At 49.0% G+C, this 14020-nt stretch overlaps 1 protein-coding gene across 3 annotated transcripts in view; it reads left to right on the top strand.

The window, feature by feature from the left end:
* Positions 1-1397: 1397 nt before the first annotated feature.
* METTL22 (methyltransferase 22, Kin17 lysine) overlaps positions 1398-14020 on the top strand; it is a 316617-nt gene continuing 303994 nt past the window's right edge. For all 3 annotated transcript variants that reach the window (XM_073542802.1, XM_073542803.1, XM_073542804.1), the window contains exon 1: positions 1398-1504. In XM_073542802.1, coding sequence (XP_073398903.1) covers positions 1409-1504 — 96 coding nt within the window. In that variant the 5' untranslated portion in view covers positions 1398-1408. The remainder of the gene's footprint in view (positions 1505-14020) is intronic.

Raw genomic sequence — 14020 nt, forward strand, 5'->3', positions numbered from 1 at the left:
CAGTCTTTGTCCTCACACCTCAGTGCAGTGCCCCCACAGTGCAGCCTGCGCCCTCACCCCACAGTGCAGCCTGCACCCTCACCCCACAGTGCAGCCTGCACCCTCACCCCACAGTGCAGCCTGTGCCCTCACCCTAGTCTTTGTCCTCACACCTCAGTGCAGCCTGCACCCTCACCCCAGTCTGTGTCCTCACACCTCAGTGCAGCCTGCACCCTCACCCCACAGTGCAGCCTGTGCCCTCACCCCAGTCTTTGTCCTCACACCTCAGTGCAGTGCCCCCACAGCGCAGCCTGCGCCCTCACACCTCAGTGCAGTGTCCCCACAGTGCAGCCTGTGCCCTCACCCCAGTCTTTGTCCTCACCTCAGTGCAGTGCCCCCACAGCGCAGCCTGCGCCCTCACACCTCAGTGCAGTGTCCCCACAGCGCAGCCTGCGCCCTCACCCCACAGTGCAGCCTGTGCCCTCACCCCAGTCTTTGTCCTCACACCTCAGTGCAGTGCCCCCACAGTGCAGCCTGCGCCCTCACCCCACAGTGCAGCCTGCACCCTCACCCCACAGTGCAGCCTGTGCCCTCACCCTAGTCTTTGTCCTCACACCTCAGTGCAGCCTGCACCCTCACCCCAGTCTGTGTCCTCATACCTCAGTGCAGCCTGCACCCTCACCCCACAGTGCAGCCTGTGCCCTCACCCCAGTCTTTGTCCTCACACCTCAGTGCAGTGCCCCCACAGCGCAGCCTGCGCCCTCACACCTCAGTGCAGTGTCCCCACAGTGCAGCCTGTGCCCTCACCCCAGTCTTTGTCCTCACCTCAGTGCAGTGCCCCCACAGCGCAGCCTGCGCCCTCACACCTCAGTGCAGTGTCCCCACAGCGCAGCCTGCGCCCTCACCCCACAGTGCAGCCTGTGCCCTCACCCCAGTCTTTGTCCTCACACCTCAGTGCAGTGCCCCCACAGTGCAGCCTGCGCCCTCACCCCACAGTGCAGCCTGCACCCTCACCCCACAGTGCAGCCTGCACCCTCACCCCACAGTGCAGCCTGCACCCTCACCCCACAGTGCAGCCTGTGCCCTCACCCTAGTCTTTGTCCTCACACCTCAGTGCAGCCTGCACCCTCACCCCACAGTGCAGCCTGTGCCCTCACCCCAGTCTTTGTCCTCACACCTCAGTGCAGTGTCCCCACAGCGCAGCCTGCACCCTCACCCCACAGTGCAGCCTGCACCCTCACACCTCAGTGCAGCCTGCACCCTCACCCCACAGTGCAGCCTGCGCCCTCACACCTCAGTGCAGTGTCCCCACAGCGCAGCCTGCGCCCTCACACCTCAGTGCAGCCCGTGCCCTCACACGTCACTGCTAGGCGGCAGCGCGCACTATAAATAACCCTCTCCCTGCTTGCCATGTACGGGTGTCTTGGCGATGCTCCCTCTGTGGCGCAATACGATGACGTCATCGCAGCGCGTCCGGTCCGTTCAATGTGCACTGGGGGGCTCTTCCCGCAGTCCGGAGCTTCGGGTGAGTGCAACCCGCATTAACCCCTTCCTGCTGCCCAGTGTGACGGAAGCATGCCCTGCATTGTACTAGCATCCTGTGCATACTCGAGAGACCGGCGAGGACGCGTCACATCACCGCGAGCACAGAACATGAAATCACCACTGAATGGGTTGTAAGATCCATCACTAGGAGCAGGACAGACACTGGCTCCAGAACATAAGGACCGGGGTCCAGGGCCGCCCGCACTGCAGGGGTCACCAAGATCCCACTGACTTATAATGGGGGATTGCCATTTTACTGGAAAGACCAGCCCAGTGGTACCAGTGTAAGGCCGGAGTCACACTAGCGAGAAAAACACGAGTGCAATGCTATAAAAAAAATCTCATTGCACTCGTCCCATTGTTAATCTATAGGGCAGCCGCCATCATCCTATTTTTTTTTTTTTCTCGCCTGTTTTAATCGGGCTAAGAAAATCACATTATGCTGCGATTATCACCGATTCTCAGCACTGACTCGCCAATGCAAGTCTATGGGTGCGAGAAAAAATTGCATTACAAACGGACCAGACATGTGACTTGCGAGATATACGCACCGATGTCTTTTAACAAATGCCGGCAATTTAGTGCGCTATACAGTAAAATCACACTGACATGTTTAATAAAGAATAGAAAGAATAGATATAGACACACAGCGCATATATATATATATATACATGTCATTGAGACACATATATATATATTTATATTTCATAGAGTTCTACGTAGCACAATAGCCGCTAAATCAATTGCCAGCTTCTGTAAAATCATTACAAAATCCGACCTGAAATGACACGTGGTTTACATACAGTAATCCATTTCATTTATTTTTTCTATGTGTTTGACCAATAATTAGATTAGGGTATGTGGGTAAAATTTGGGACATGTAGGTGTTAAATTAGGCCTCTTTCACACATCAGGTTTTCGCCGTCAGGCACGATCCGGCGCTTTTGACAGAAACCGGATCCGGCGAAATGCAATGCCGGATCCGATTCCCCCCCCTTGACTTGCATTTGCGCCGGATCGTGCCGGATGGCCATGCGTTTCATCCGGTTTTCGCCGGATCCGGCAATGTGTCGCGATCCGGCGTCTGGAAAAAACGGCTACTGTAACGTTTTTTGTCTCCGGCGAAAAAGCCTGACACGCCGGATCCGGCGCGTCCGGCTTTTTCACACAATGAAAGCCTATGAGTGCCGCAATGCACCTGATCCCGCGAAAGCCGGATCCGTTTTTTTTGGTCTGAGCATGAATATAGCGTGCGCTGCGCATTTTTGAATGTGCGCCGTGCGCGCCAAAATGCAACATGCTGCGTTCGGCGCGCACGGCGCACATCCAAAAATGCGCAGCGCGCGCTATATTCATAGTTGCGCACGGCCTGCGCACCCTATGCTAAAGATAGGGTGCGCATAACGCATGCAGCCCTCTGCGCTCTGAGGAGGCGATAACAGGAAGGGGCGGGCAGGGAGTCGGCAGGGGGCATGGCTTAGCGGCGCCGTGCGCGCATCGTTTAAACGCTAGTGTGAAACTAGCCTAATTTAAAAAATTCTTTTAATGAAATAATCAAACCATGTTTTTGACAAAATTTATTTAGCTAATCCAAAAAAGGCCTTTTTGTGTAAAAAAAAAATAAAATAAAAAAACCCCAACAATATACATACCTCTCCACCGTTCAGTCAGGTCCCCCGCTGCAACCCATCACAAGGGGTTAACGAGTTTACAATGGGGATCGGTGCTAATGCGACCGGCCCTGCTGTAAACCACTGCCGAATAAATGACTTCATCTCTGCGCGGGCGCCCCGGAGATGAACTAATAAGCGTGGGAAAGTTTCTGAACTTTTTCCCACGCTCATCAATTCACTTCAGGTCAGCCAGGGACTCCACACAGCTTCACTGACTACCGCTGAAGTCAGTGAGGCTGTGTGGAGTCCCCGGCTGACCTGAGGTGAACTGATGAGCGTGGGAAATAGTTCAGAAACTTTACCACGCTTATTAGCTCATCTCCGGGGCACCTGCACAGAGATAAAGTCTTTCATTCAGTAGTTGTTTTTTGTTGATTCGGCTCACTAAAAAGAGTCAAATCTTTTGGATCCTAAATGGATCCCCGGGGCTCTCGTGTGGTTGTTGTGACACGTGACCTAGGTACCCAATCAGCGCTGGAGTCACTGTCTCCACCTTCATACAAATTGAACTTGAAGAGGAGGTGTGGGCTGCTGATCTCTGACTTCCTCTTCATAATAAATTTGTTCAAAGGTGATGACAGTGACGCCAGCGCTGATTGTGCGCCGTTCTCAGATATCACAACAACCGCACGAGAGCCTTGGGAACGTGAGTTCCGACACTGCTTGACGCTACAGGTGAGTATAAGCTTTTTTTAATTTATCCAGCCAAACATTTAGATCAAGAAGGGGTTGTCCTAGTAGTGGAAAACCCCTTTAGTGCGGCCACAACCCCATCTACTTGCAACCCTGGCCAACTAAAGTGGGTGGGGTTTGGTTCATTTAGGCGGGGTTGTGGCCGCTGACCACCGGAATTTTACGCCCATTGAGAGTCATTATAGGGAATCTGTCACCCTTTTTTTGGCCTTTCAGCTGCCGGCATAGACATCGGGGGCTTATCTACAGCATTCTGTAATGCTGTAGATAAGCCTCCGATGTAACCTGAAAGAGAAGAAAAACACGTTATATTATAGTCACCAAGGTGGGCGGTCCAGTCCGGTGGGTGTCGCCGTCCCGTTCGGCGCCTCCCTTCATGCTATGACGTCCTCTTCTCTCGTCCTGTAATGGCTCCGGCGCAAGCGCATTGCTCTGCCCTCAACAGCCTGCAGTGCGCAGGCAACGGGAGAGGTCTGGCGCCTGCGCACTGCAGAATTCTGCTCTGCGCTCAACAGGGCAGAGCAATGCGCCGGAGCCATTTCAGGACGAGAGAAGAGGATGTCATCGCATGAAGAAGGGAGGCGTCTGACCGGACCGCGACACCCATCGGACCAGACCACCCACCTCGGTGAGTATAATATAACGTGTTTTTCTTCTCTTTCAGGTTACATCGGGGGCTTATCTACAGCATTACAGAATGCTGTAGATAAGCCCCCAATGTCTATGCTGGCAGCTAATAGGGCAAAAAAAGTGTGACAGATTCCCTTTAAAGGAAACTTGTCACAACTTTTTTCATTTCTGAACTAAGACTAGCACCTTAAATGGCACTTGTGCTTCATTCCATAAAGGGGTATATACAGTGGGGAAAAAAAGTATTTAGTCAGTCAGCAATAGTGCAAGTTCCACCACTTAAAAAGATGAGAGGCGTCTGTAATTTACATCATAGGTAGACCTCAACTATGGGAGACAAACTGAGAAAAAAAAATCCAGAAAATCACATTGTCTGTTTTTTTTTCATTTTATTTGCATATTATGGTGGAAAATAAGTATTTGGTCAGAAACAAACAATCAAGATTTCTGGCTCTCACAGACCTGTAACTTCTTCTTTAAGAGTCTCCTCTTTCCTCCACTCATTACCTGTAGTAATGGCACCTGTTTAAACTTGTTATCAGTATAAAAAGACACCTGTGCACACCCTCAAACAGTCTGACTCCAAACTCCACTATGGTGAAGACCAAAGAGCTGTCAAAGGACACAGAAACAAAATTGTAGCCCTGCACCAGGCTGGGAAGACTGAATCTGCAATAGCCAACCAGCTTGGAGTGAAGAAATCAACTGTGGGAGCAATAATTAGAAAATGGAAGACATACAAGACCACTGATAATCTCCCTCGATCTGGTGCTCCACGCAAAATCCCACCCCGTGGGGTCAGAATGTTCACAAGAACGGTGAGGAAAAATCCCAGAACCACGCGGGGGGACCTAGTGAATGAACTGCAGAGAGCTGGGACCAATGTAACAAGGCCTACCATAAGTAACACACTACGCCACCATGGACTCAGATCCTGCAGTGCCAGACGTGTCCCACTGCTTAAGCCTGTACATGTCCGGGCCCGTCTGAAGTTTGCTAGAGAGCATTTGGATGATCCAGAGGAGTTTTGGGAGAATGTCCTATGGTCTGATGAAACCAAACTGGAACTCTTTGGTAGAAACACAACTTGTCGTGTTTGGAGGAAAAAGAATACTGAGTTGCATCCATCAAACACCATACCTACTCTAAAGCATGGTGGTGGAAACATCATGCTTTGGGGCTGTTTCTCTGCAAAGGGGCCAGGACGACTGATCTGGGTACTTGAAAGAATGAATGGGGCCATGTATCGTGAGATTTTGAGTGCAAACCTCCTTCCATCAGCAAGGGCATTGAAGATGAAACGTGGCTGGGTCTTTCAACATGACAATGATCCAAAGCACACCGCCAGGGCAACGAAGGAGTGGCTTCGTAAGAAGCATTTCAAGGTCCTGGAGTGGCCCAGCCAGTCTCCAGATCTCAACCCTATAGAAAACCTTTGGAGGGAGTTGAAAGTCCGTGTTGCCAAGCGAAAAGCCAAAAACATCACTGCTCTAGAGGAGATCTGCATGGAGGAATGGGCCAACATACCAACAACAGTGTGTGGCAACCTTGTGAAGACTTACAGAAAACGTTTGACCTCTGTCATTGCCAACAAAGGATATATCACAAAGTATTGAGATGAAATTTTGTTTCTGACCAAATACTTATTTTCCACCATAATATGCAAATAAAATGAAAAAAAAACAGACAATGTGATTTTCTGGATTTTTTTTTCTCAGTTTGTCTCCCATAGTTGAGGTCTACCTATGATGTAAATTACAGACGCCTCTCATCTTTTTAAGTGGTGGAACTTGCACTATTGCTGACTGACTAAATACTTTTTTTCCCCACTGTAACCATCTGTATACTCACCAAAAACCTTTTCATATTATCCCTCGTGCTATGTAAATCCTACCAGTACGATCCGATAGGCGTCCTTGCTGAGGCATGTACCCCTCCTCCCGGCTTATGATCGCCGTCCTCCTGTTCTGATTGGCGTGGATGACACCTCCTGTATCATCCACATATCTGGGAAAAATTTCATGACTGCAAAGACATTGCTGGCTCACACCTGTACACTTTGCTCTGCCCTACTGCGGGCAGAGCCTAATACATAAGGGGGCATGCACAAATGTTTTAGGCTCTTTCCGTAGTAGCAAAGTGCACAGGTGTGAGCTGGTGATCCCTATGCGCAGGTGTGAGATTTCGCCCGGATATGTGGATGACGCAGGAGGTGTCATCCACGTTAATCAGAGCAAGAGGACGGCAATCAAAAGCCGGGAGGAGGGATGGACGCCTCTCTGACCTGACCGGCGGGATTTACACAAAGCGTGAGAGAGTTTCAAAAGGTTTTCAGGGAGTATACAGGGAGAGTCGGGGTTATATTGCCCCTTTATGGAAGGCAGCACATGTGCTGATTAAGGTGCTAGTCTTGGTTCAGACACGAAAAAACTGGTGACAAGTTCCCTTTAAAGGGAATCTGTCCCCTCATTTTTGGCCTGTGAGATGCGGCCACCGCCATCAGTGGCTTATCTACAGCATTCTGTAATGCTGTAGATAAGCCCCCCATGTAACCTGAAAGATAAGAAAAACGAGTTAGATTATACTCACCCGGGGGGTCCGGTCTGGCACCTCCCATCTTCTAGCGATGACGTCCTCCTTCTTACTTCTGCCATGGCTCCTGCGCAGGCGTACTATATGTGCCCTGTTGAAGGCAGAGCAGAGTACTGCAGTGCGCAGGCCCCAGGAAAGGTCAGAGAGGTCCGGCGCTTGCGCACTGCAGTACTTTACTATGCCCTCAACAGGGCAGATAAAGTACGCCTGCGCAGGAGCCACGGCAGAAGTAAGAAGGAGGGTGTCATCGCTAGAAGATGGGAGGTGCCGGACCGGACCGCGACACCCATCGGACCGGACCCCCGGTGAGTATAATCTAACTTGTTTTTCTTATCTTTCAGGTTACATCGGGGGGCTTATCTACAGCATTACAGAATGCTGTAGATAAGCCCCTGATGGTGGTGGCCGCATCTCATAGGCCAAAAATGAGGTGACAGATTCCCTTTAAGAGAATTTAGTGGTTCTCACTGGGGTGCCGGCTCTCATCGTCCAGCACAAGGAGCCTGCTCTTTGTCTAAGATCGTTCACGAACAGCCCATCACTATCTCCCATGCTTTATCTGTCAGCCCCTGGTTGAATTTAAGCTATTACTATAGGCATGCAGGTAATAGAATGTTTAGGCCGGGGTAAGACTTGCGTGTGTAATGCGAGAATCTCGCGCATCAATACCCGGCATTGCCGCCGGCACTCGGGACCGGAGTGTGTGGCTGCATAGAAATACATGCAACTGCACACTCCAGTCCGAGTGCCCATGGCAGTGTCGGGCATTGATGCGAGTTTCTCGCATTGTACTTGCAAGTGTGACCCCGGCCTTAAACTAGTCTTACCTGTATGCCTCATAGCTGCTATGTAGATGTTGAGAAGACTAGTTTTAATGTTTTATGCTAATGATTTTCCTGGAAGAAATCCCTGCCTCCTCTCTCCATTATAATGCCCCCCCCCTCCCATGTACGTCACATTGACCTGTGACATGCAGTTGCGGTGCTTATGTGAATCTTATCTGCCCTTCTGTAGGCAGAGTCTTCTGCGCAGAAGATCGAGTCGTTAATTGACGGTCTCTCCTCCGTCAGTGACCTGTCTCCCCTAGGCAGGCGTTGTCATTATCTGGGTTCGTTTAGTCGGAAGAAGCCGCGACTGTGCCACGGGGCTCCTGATGAAGCTTCGAGATCAATGTGCTCCTTCCACAACATCGTTAGGAGCCCGCTGTGCAATCATGGCGACAAATCCAGGCAATCACTGTGCCTGCGCAATGAGCTATTAATGACATTGCAGGACATTTGTCAAAGAAATTCTGCTAGAAAGGTATAAATGCAAGGTGCATTGATGGGGCTTTGCACTCATACCTTTAGGGGTCAAATATCCTACTGACCGATCCTCTTGCAGTCATCCTCCTTGTAGAGTGTTGACCGCATGTGTCCAACATGCTGTATCCGGGTCAAAAAAGAATTGTTATAGGGTAAGACTATGTACATAGGGCCACTTACTAGACTGACTTACTGGTTAGTTTCTTAACAGTCCTCTTCCAGCAACAAGATGTGTTCATGGTTCCTTGCGGATGTTGCGTAACGCAAAATCTATAGCCGAAGCAAAATCTAAAAATGCAGCCACCTATCCGGACACCTTATGCGCTCATCCTGGAGAGGGTTATGAGAAGCGAAGGAAATTGGCGCAAAGATTATCCCATCAGTCGCACGTCAGCAGAACAACGTGGTGACATGTACCGAAATAAAATGGCATGATGCCCGTACCGAGTGCCGGCTCTGCAGGATTTAAAGAAGCTCCCCGCAAAACATTGTTTAAACCCATGTAGATATATGCCGTATGTAATGTAGGTTTATAGTCACTGATCACAATCTTCCAAAATTTCTATCGGAAAAAGCTTTTAAAAGCCTCAGCGTTTTGGCATAGTGTGAAGCTGTGCCAAAATTTAGCGACTTTGGCGTTTTTAATGACATTTTTGCCCAGCTCTGATAAAGTGGTCAGAACCAGGACTGGTTGTGACGACCCCGGTTCGTCAAATTCCTCACAAGCGGTAGTGTAGATTATGTCACAAATCGTACTCCAGTTCTCGACTCGAGTCAGATTTGTGGTCACCTGATTCATTAAGATCGTTAAGAAACATGTACCTCTTAATGATTCGGGCGCCTCATTCTAAACCCTGCCCTTATCAAGAGTGATGTGAAAAAGGCCGGTCTTAATGAATTGGCGCCTATGTGTGATCTGGAACTCTCTTACAATGCGTGCCTTGTTCCGATGCTCCATAGACTTGCAAGTCTCAAGGCATTTTTCAAATCTTGAAGCGGAGAAAAAAGCTCGAGACGAACACATGACTAGCAAAGTGGTTTTAAAATCGAAATAAAAGAGAAGAGCATTTTTTTAAGCAATTATTTTCCGGTGTTTTTTTGGAGCGGACCTGCGGTATTGTGTTCACGTACCCTTATGTAATTTAGCATTGTGATTGCACTGATATACACACAACCAGTGCATGAATTGTTGAATTGAGATGTATATGAAAAATTACTTCTTCTTCTGACTATTGGATTTCTGATTGCATCTTCACATCTGTACGAAAATGTCAGTGTTGTCGCCTTCTGTTGACTATTTGCTTACCACCTTCGCTCGGCATTCTCCCTCCATTCAGTGTATTCAAGCCCTGCGCGTTGCAGGTGAAGTGGAATTTCATGAACTTGACAGACGTTGCATTAAGTAGTGAGGCAAAGTGTTAACTATCATCAGGATCATTTTTCCCCTGTCTACTTGGCATGTAGTAATTGTATACACTAAAAGGTTGAGACAAGAGCGCAATAGGGTCTTATCCGGGTAAAATGTATAAATAATTAGGGTATTTATACTCACCTTCTCAAAGAAAAAGTAAAGCCTGTATAGTATGTCAGCCTGCTGCACGTCCAACGGTCCACAGCGGAACCGCAACACAGTTACTTAGGAATAAATTCTTGGACTTTAAGTGCGCTGCCAGACAAATTCCATAACCACACAAGGTTAAAAAAGTTAACCCTTTTATCCCTACGCGTTTCGAAGCATAACACTTCTTCTTCAGGAGATAAATCTGTGCTGCACTTTATGTACATGCTCAGTAGTGACCGGTGCTGTGGAGTCGTAGTGGAGATGAATCTGTGCTGCACTTTATGTACATGCACAGTAGTGACCGGTGCTGTGGAGTCGTAGTGGAGATGAATCTGTGCTGCACTTTATGTACATGCTCAGTAGTGACCGATGCTGTGGAGTCGTAGTAGAGATGAATCTGTGCTGCACTTTATGTACATGCTCAGTAGTGACCGGTGCTGTGGAGTCGTAGTGGAGATGAATCTATGCTGCACTTTATGTACATGCTCAGTAGTGACCGGTGCTGTGGAGTCGTAGTGGAGATGAATCTGTGCTGCACTTTATGCACATGCTCAGTAGTGACCTGTGCTGGGGAGTCGTAGTGGAGATGAATCTGTGCTGCACTTTATGTACATGCTCAGTAGTGACCGTTGCTGGGGAGTCGGGGAGATGAATCTGTGCAGCACTTTATGTACATGCTCAGTAGTGACCAGTGCTGGGAAGTCGTAGTGGAGATGAATCTGTGCTGCACTTTATGTACATGCTCAGTAGTGACCAGTGCTGGGGAGTCGTAGTGGAGATGAATCTGTGCTGCACTTTATGTACATGCTCAGTAGTGACCAGTGCTGGGGAGTCGTAGTGGAGATGAATCTGTGCTGCACTTTATGTACATGCTCAGTAGTGACCAGTGCTGTGGAGTCGTAGTGGAGATGAATCTGTGCTGCACTTTATGTTCATGCTCAGTAGTGACCGGTGCTGTGGAGTCAGAGGAGATGAATCTGTGCTGCACTTTATATACATGCTCAGTAGTGACCGAGGCTGCGGAGTCGTAGTGGAGATGAATCTGTACTGCACTTTATGTATATGCTCAGTAGTGACCGGTGCTGTGGAGTCGTAGATGAGATGAATCTGTGCTGCACTTTATGTACATGCTCAGTAGTGACCGGTGCTGAGGAGTCGTAGTGGAGATGAATCTGTACTGCACTTTATGTACATGCTCAGTAGTGACCAGTGCTGGGGAGTCGTAGTGGAGATGAATCTGTGCTGCACTTTATGTACATGCTCAGTAGTGACCGATGCTGTGGAGTCAGAGGAGATGAATCTGTGCTGCACTTTATATACATGCTCAGTAGTGACCGGTGCTGTGGAGTCGTGGTGGAGATGAATCTGTGCTGCACTTTATATACATGCTGAGTAGTGACCGGTGCTGTGGAGTCAGAGGAGATGAATCTGTGCTGCCCTTTATGTACATGCTCAGTAGTGACCGATGCTGTGGAGTCAGAGGAGATGAATCTGTGCTGCACTTTATATACATGCTCAGTAGTGACTGGTGCTGGGAAGTCGTAGTGGAGATGAAGCTGTGCTGCACTTTATGTACATGCTCAGTAGTGACCGGTGCTGGGGAGTCGTAGTGGAGATGAATCTGTGCTGCCCTTTATGTACATGCTCAGTAGTGACCGGTGCCGGGGTGTCGTAGTGGAGATGAATCTGTGCTGCACTTTATGTATATGCTCAGTAGTGACCAGTACTGTGGAGTCAGAGGAGATGAATCTGTGCTGCACTTTATGTACATGCTCAGTAGTAACCAGTGCTGGGGAGTCGTAGTGGAGATGAATCTGTGCTGCACTTTATGTACATTCTCAGTAGTGACCGGTGCTGGGGAGTCGTAGTGGAGATGAATCTTTACTGCACTTTATGTATATGCTCAGTTGTGACCGATGCTGGGGAGTAGTAGTGGAGATGAATCTGTGCTGCACTTTATGTACATGCTCAGTAGTGACCGGTGCTGTGGGGTCTTAGTGGAGATGAATCTGTGCTGCACTTTATGTACATGCTCAGTAGTGACCGGTGCTGGGGAGTCGTAGTGGAGATGAATCTGTACTGCACTTTATCTACATGCTCAGTAGTGACCAGTGCTGGGGAGTCGTAGTGGAGCTGAATCTGTGCTGCACTTTATGTACATGCTCAGTAGTGACTGGTGCCGGGGAGTCGTAGTGGAGATGATTCTATGCTGCACTTTATGTACATGCTCAGTAGTGACCGGTGCTGGAGAGTCATGGTGGAGATGAATCTGTGCTGCACTTTATGTACATGCTCAGTAGTGACCGGTGCTGAGGAGTCGTAGTGGAGATGAATCTGTACTGCACTTTATGTACATGCTCAGTAGTGACCGGTGCTGGGGAGTCGCAGTGGAGATGAATCTATACTGCACTTTATGTACATGCTCAGTAGTGACCGGTGTCGGGGAGTCGTAGTGGAGATGAATCTGTGCTGCACTTTATATACATGCTCAGTAGTGACCAGTGCTGTGGAGTCAGAGGAGATGAATCTGTGCTGCACTTTATGCACATGCCCAGTAGTGACCAGTGCTGGGAAGTCGTAGTGGAGATGACTCTGTGCTGCACTTTATGTACATGCTCAGTAGTGACCGTGGCTGGGGAATCGTAGTGGAGATGAATCTGTGCTGCACTTTATGTACATGCTCAGTAGTGACCGGTGCTGAGGAGTCGTAGTGGAGATGAATCTGTACTGCACTTTATGTACATGCTCAGTAGTGACCGGTGCTGGGGAGTCGCACTGGAGATGAATCTGTACTGCACTTTATGTACATGCTCAGTAGTGACCAGTGCTGGGGTATAGTAGTGGAGATGAATCTGTGCTGCACTTTATGTACATGCTCAGTAGTGACCGGTGCTGTGGAGTCGTAGTGGAGATGAATCTGTGCTGCACTTTATGCACATGCTCAGTAGTGACCAGTGCTGGGGAGTCGTAGTGGAGATGAATCTGTGCTGCACTTTATGTACATGCTCAGTAGTGACCAGTGCTGGGGAGTCGTAGTGGAGATGAATCTGTGCTGCACTTTATGTACATGCTCAGTAGTGACCAGTGCTGTGGAGTCGTAGTGGAGATGAATCTGTGTTGCACTTTATGTACATGCTCAGTAGTGACCGGTGTTGTGGAGTCAGAGAAGATGAATCTGTGCTGCACTTTATATACATGCTCAGTAGTGACCGGTGCTGTGGAGTCGTAGTGGAGATGAATCTGTGCTGCACTTTATGTACATGCTCAGTAGTGACCGAGGCTGCGGAGTCGTAGTGGAAATGAATCTGTACTGCACTTTATGTATATGCTCAGTAGTGACCGGTGCTGTGGAGTCGTAGATGAGATGAATCTGTGCTGCACTTTAAGTACATGCTCAGTAGTGACCGGTGCTGAGGAGTCGTAGTGGAGATGAATCTGTACTGCACTTTATGTACATGCTCAGTAGTGACTAGTGCTGTGGAGTCGTAGTGGAGATTAATCTGTGCTGCACTTTATGTACATGCTCAGTAGTGACCAGTACTGTGGAGTCATAGATGAGATGAATCTGTGCTGCCCTTTATGTACATGCTCAGTAGTGACCGGTGCCGGGGTGTCGTAGTGGAGATGAATCTGTGCTGCACTTTATGTATATGCTCAGTAGTGACCAGTACTGTGGAGTCAGAGGAGATGAATCTGTGCTGCACTTTATGTACATGCTCAGTAGTAACCAGTGCTGGGGAGTCGTAGTGGAGATGAATCTGTGCTGCACTTTATGTACATTCTCAGTAGTGACCGGTGCTGGGGAGTCGTAGTGGAGATGAATCTTTACTGCACTTTATGTATATGCTCAGTTGTGACCGATGCTGGGGAGTAGTAGTGGAGATGAATCTGTGCTGCACTTTATGTACATGCTCAGTAGTGACCGGTGCTGTGGGGTCTTAGTGGAGATGAATCTGTGCTGCACTTTATGTACATGCTCAGTAGTGACCGGTGCTGGGGAGTCGTAGTGGAGATGAATCTGTACTGCACTTTATCTACATGCT

This window comes from Dendrobates tinctorius, unplaced genomic scaffold (assembly GCF_039654945.1).
Source record: "Dendrobates tinctorius isolate UK_male_01 unplaced genomic scaffold, ASM3965494v1 ptg000129l, whole genome shotgun sequence".
NCBI lineage: Eukaryota > Metazoa > Chordata > Amphibia > Anura > Dendrobatidae > Dendrobates > Dendrobates tinctorius.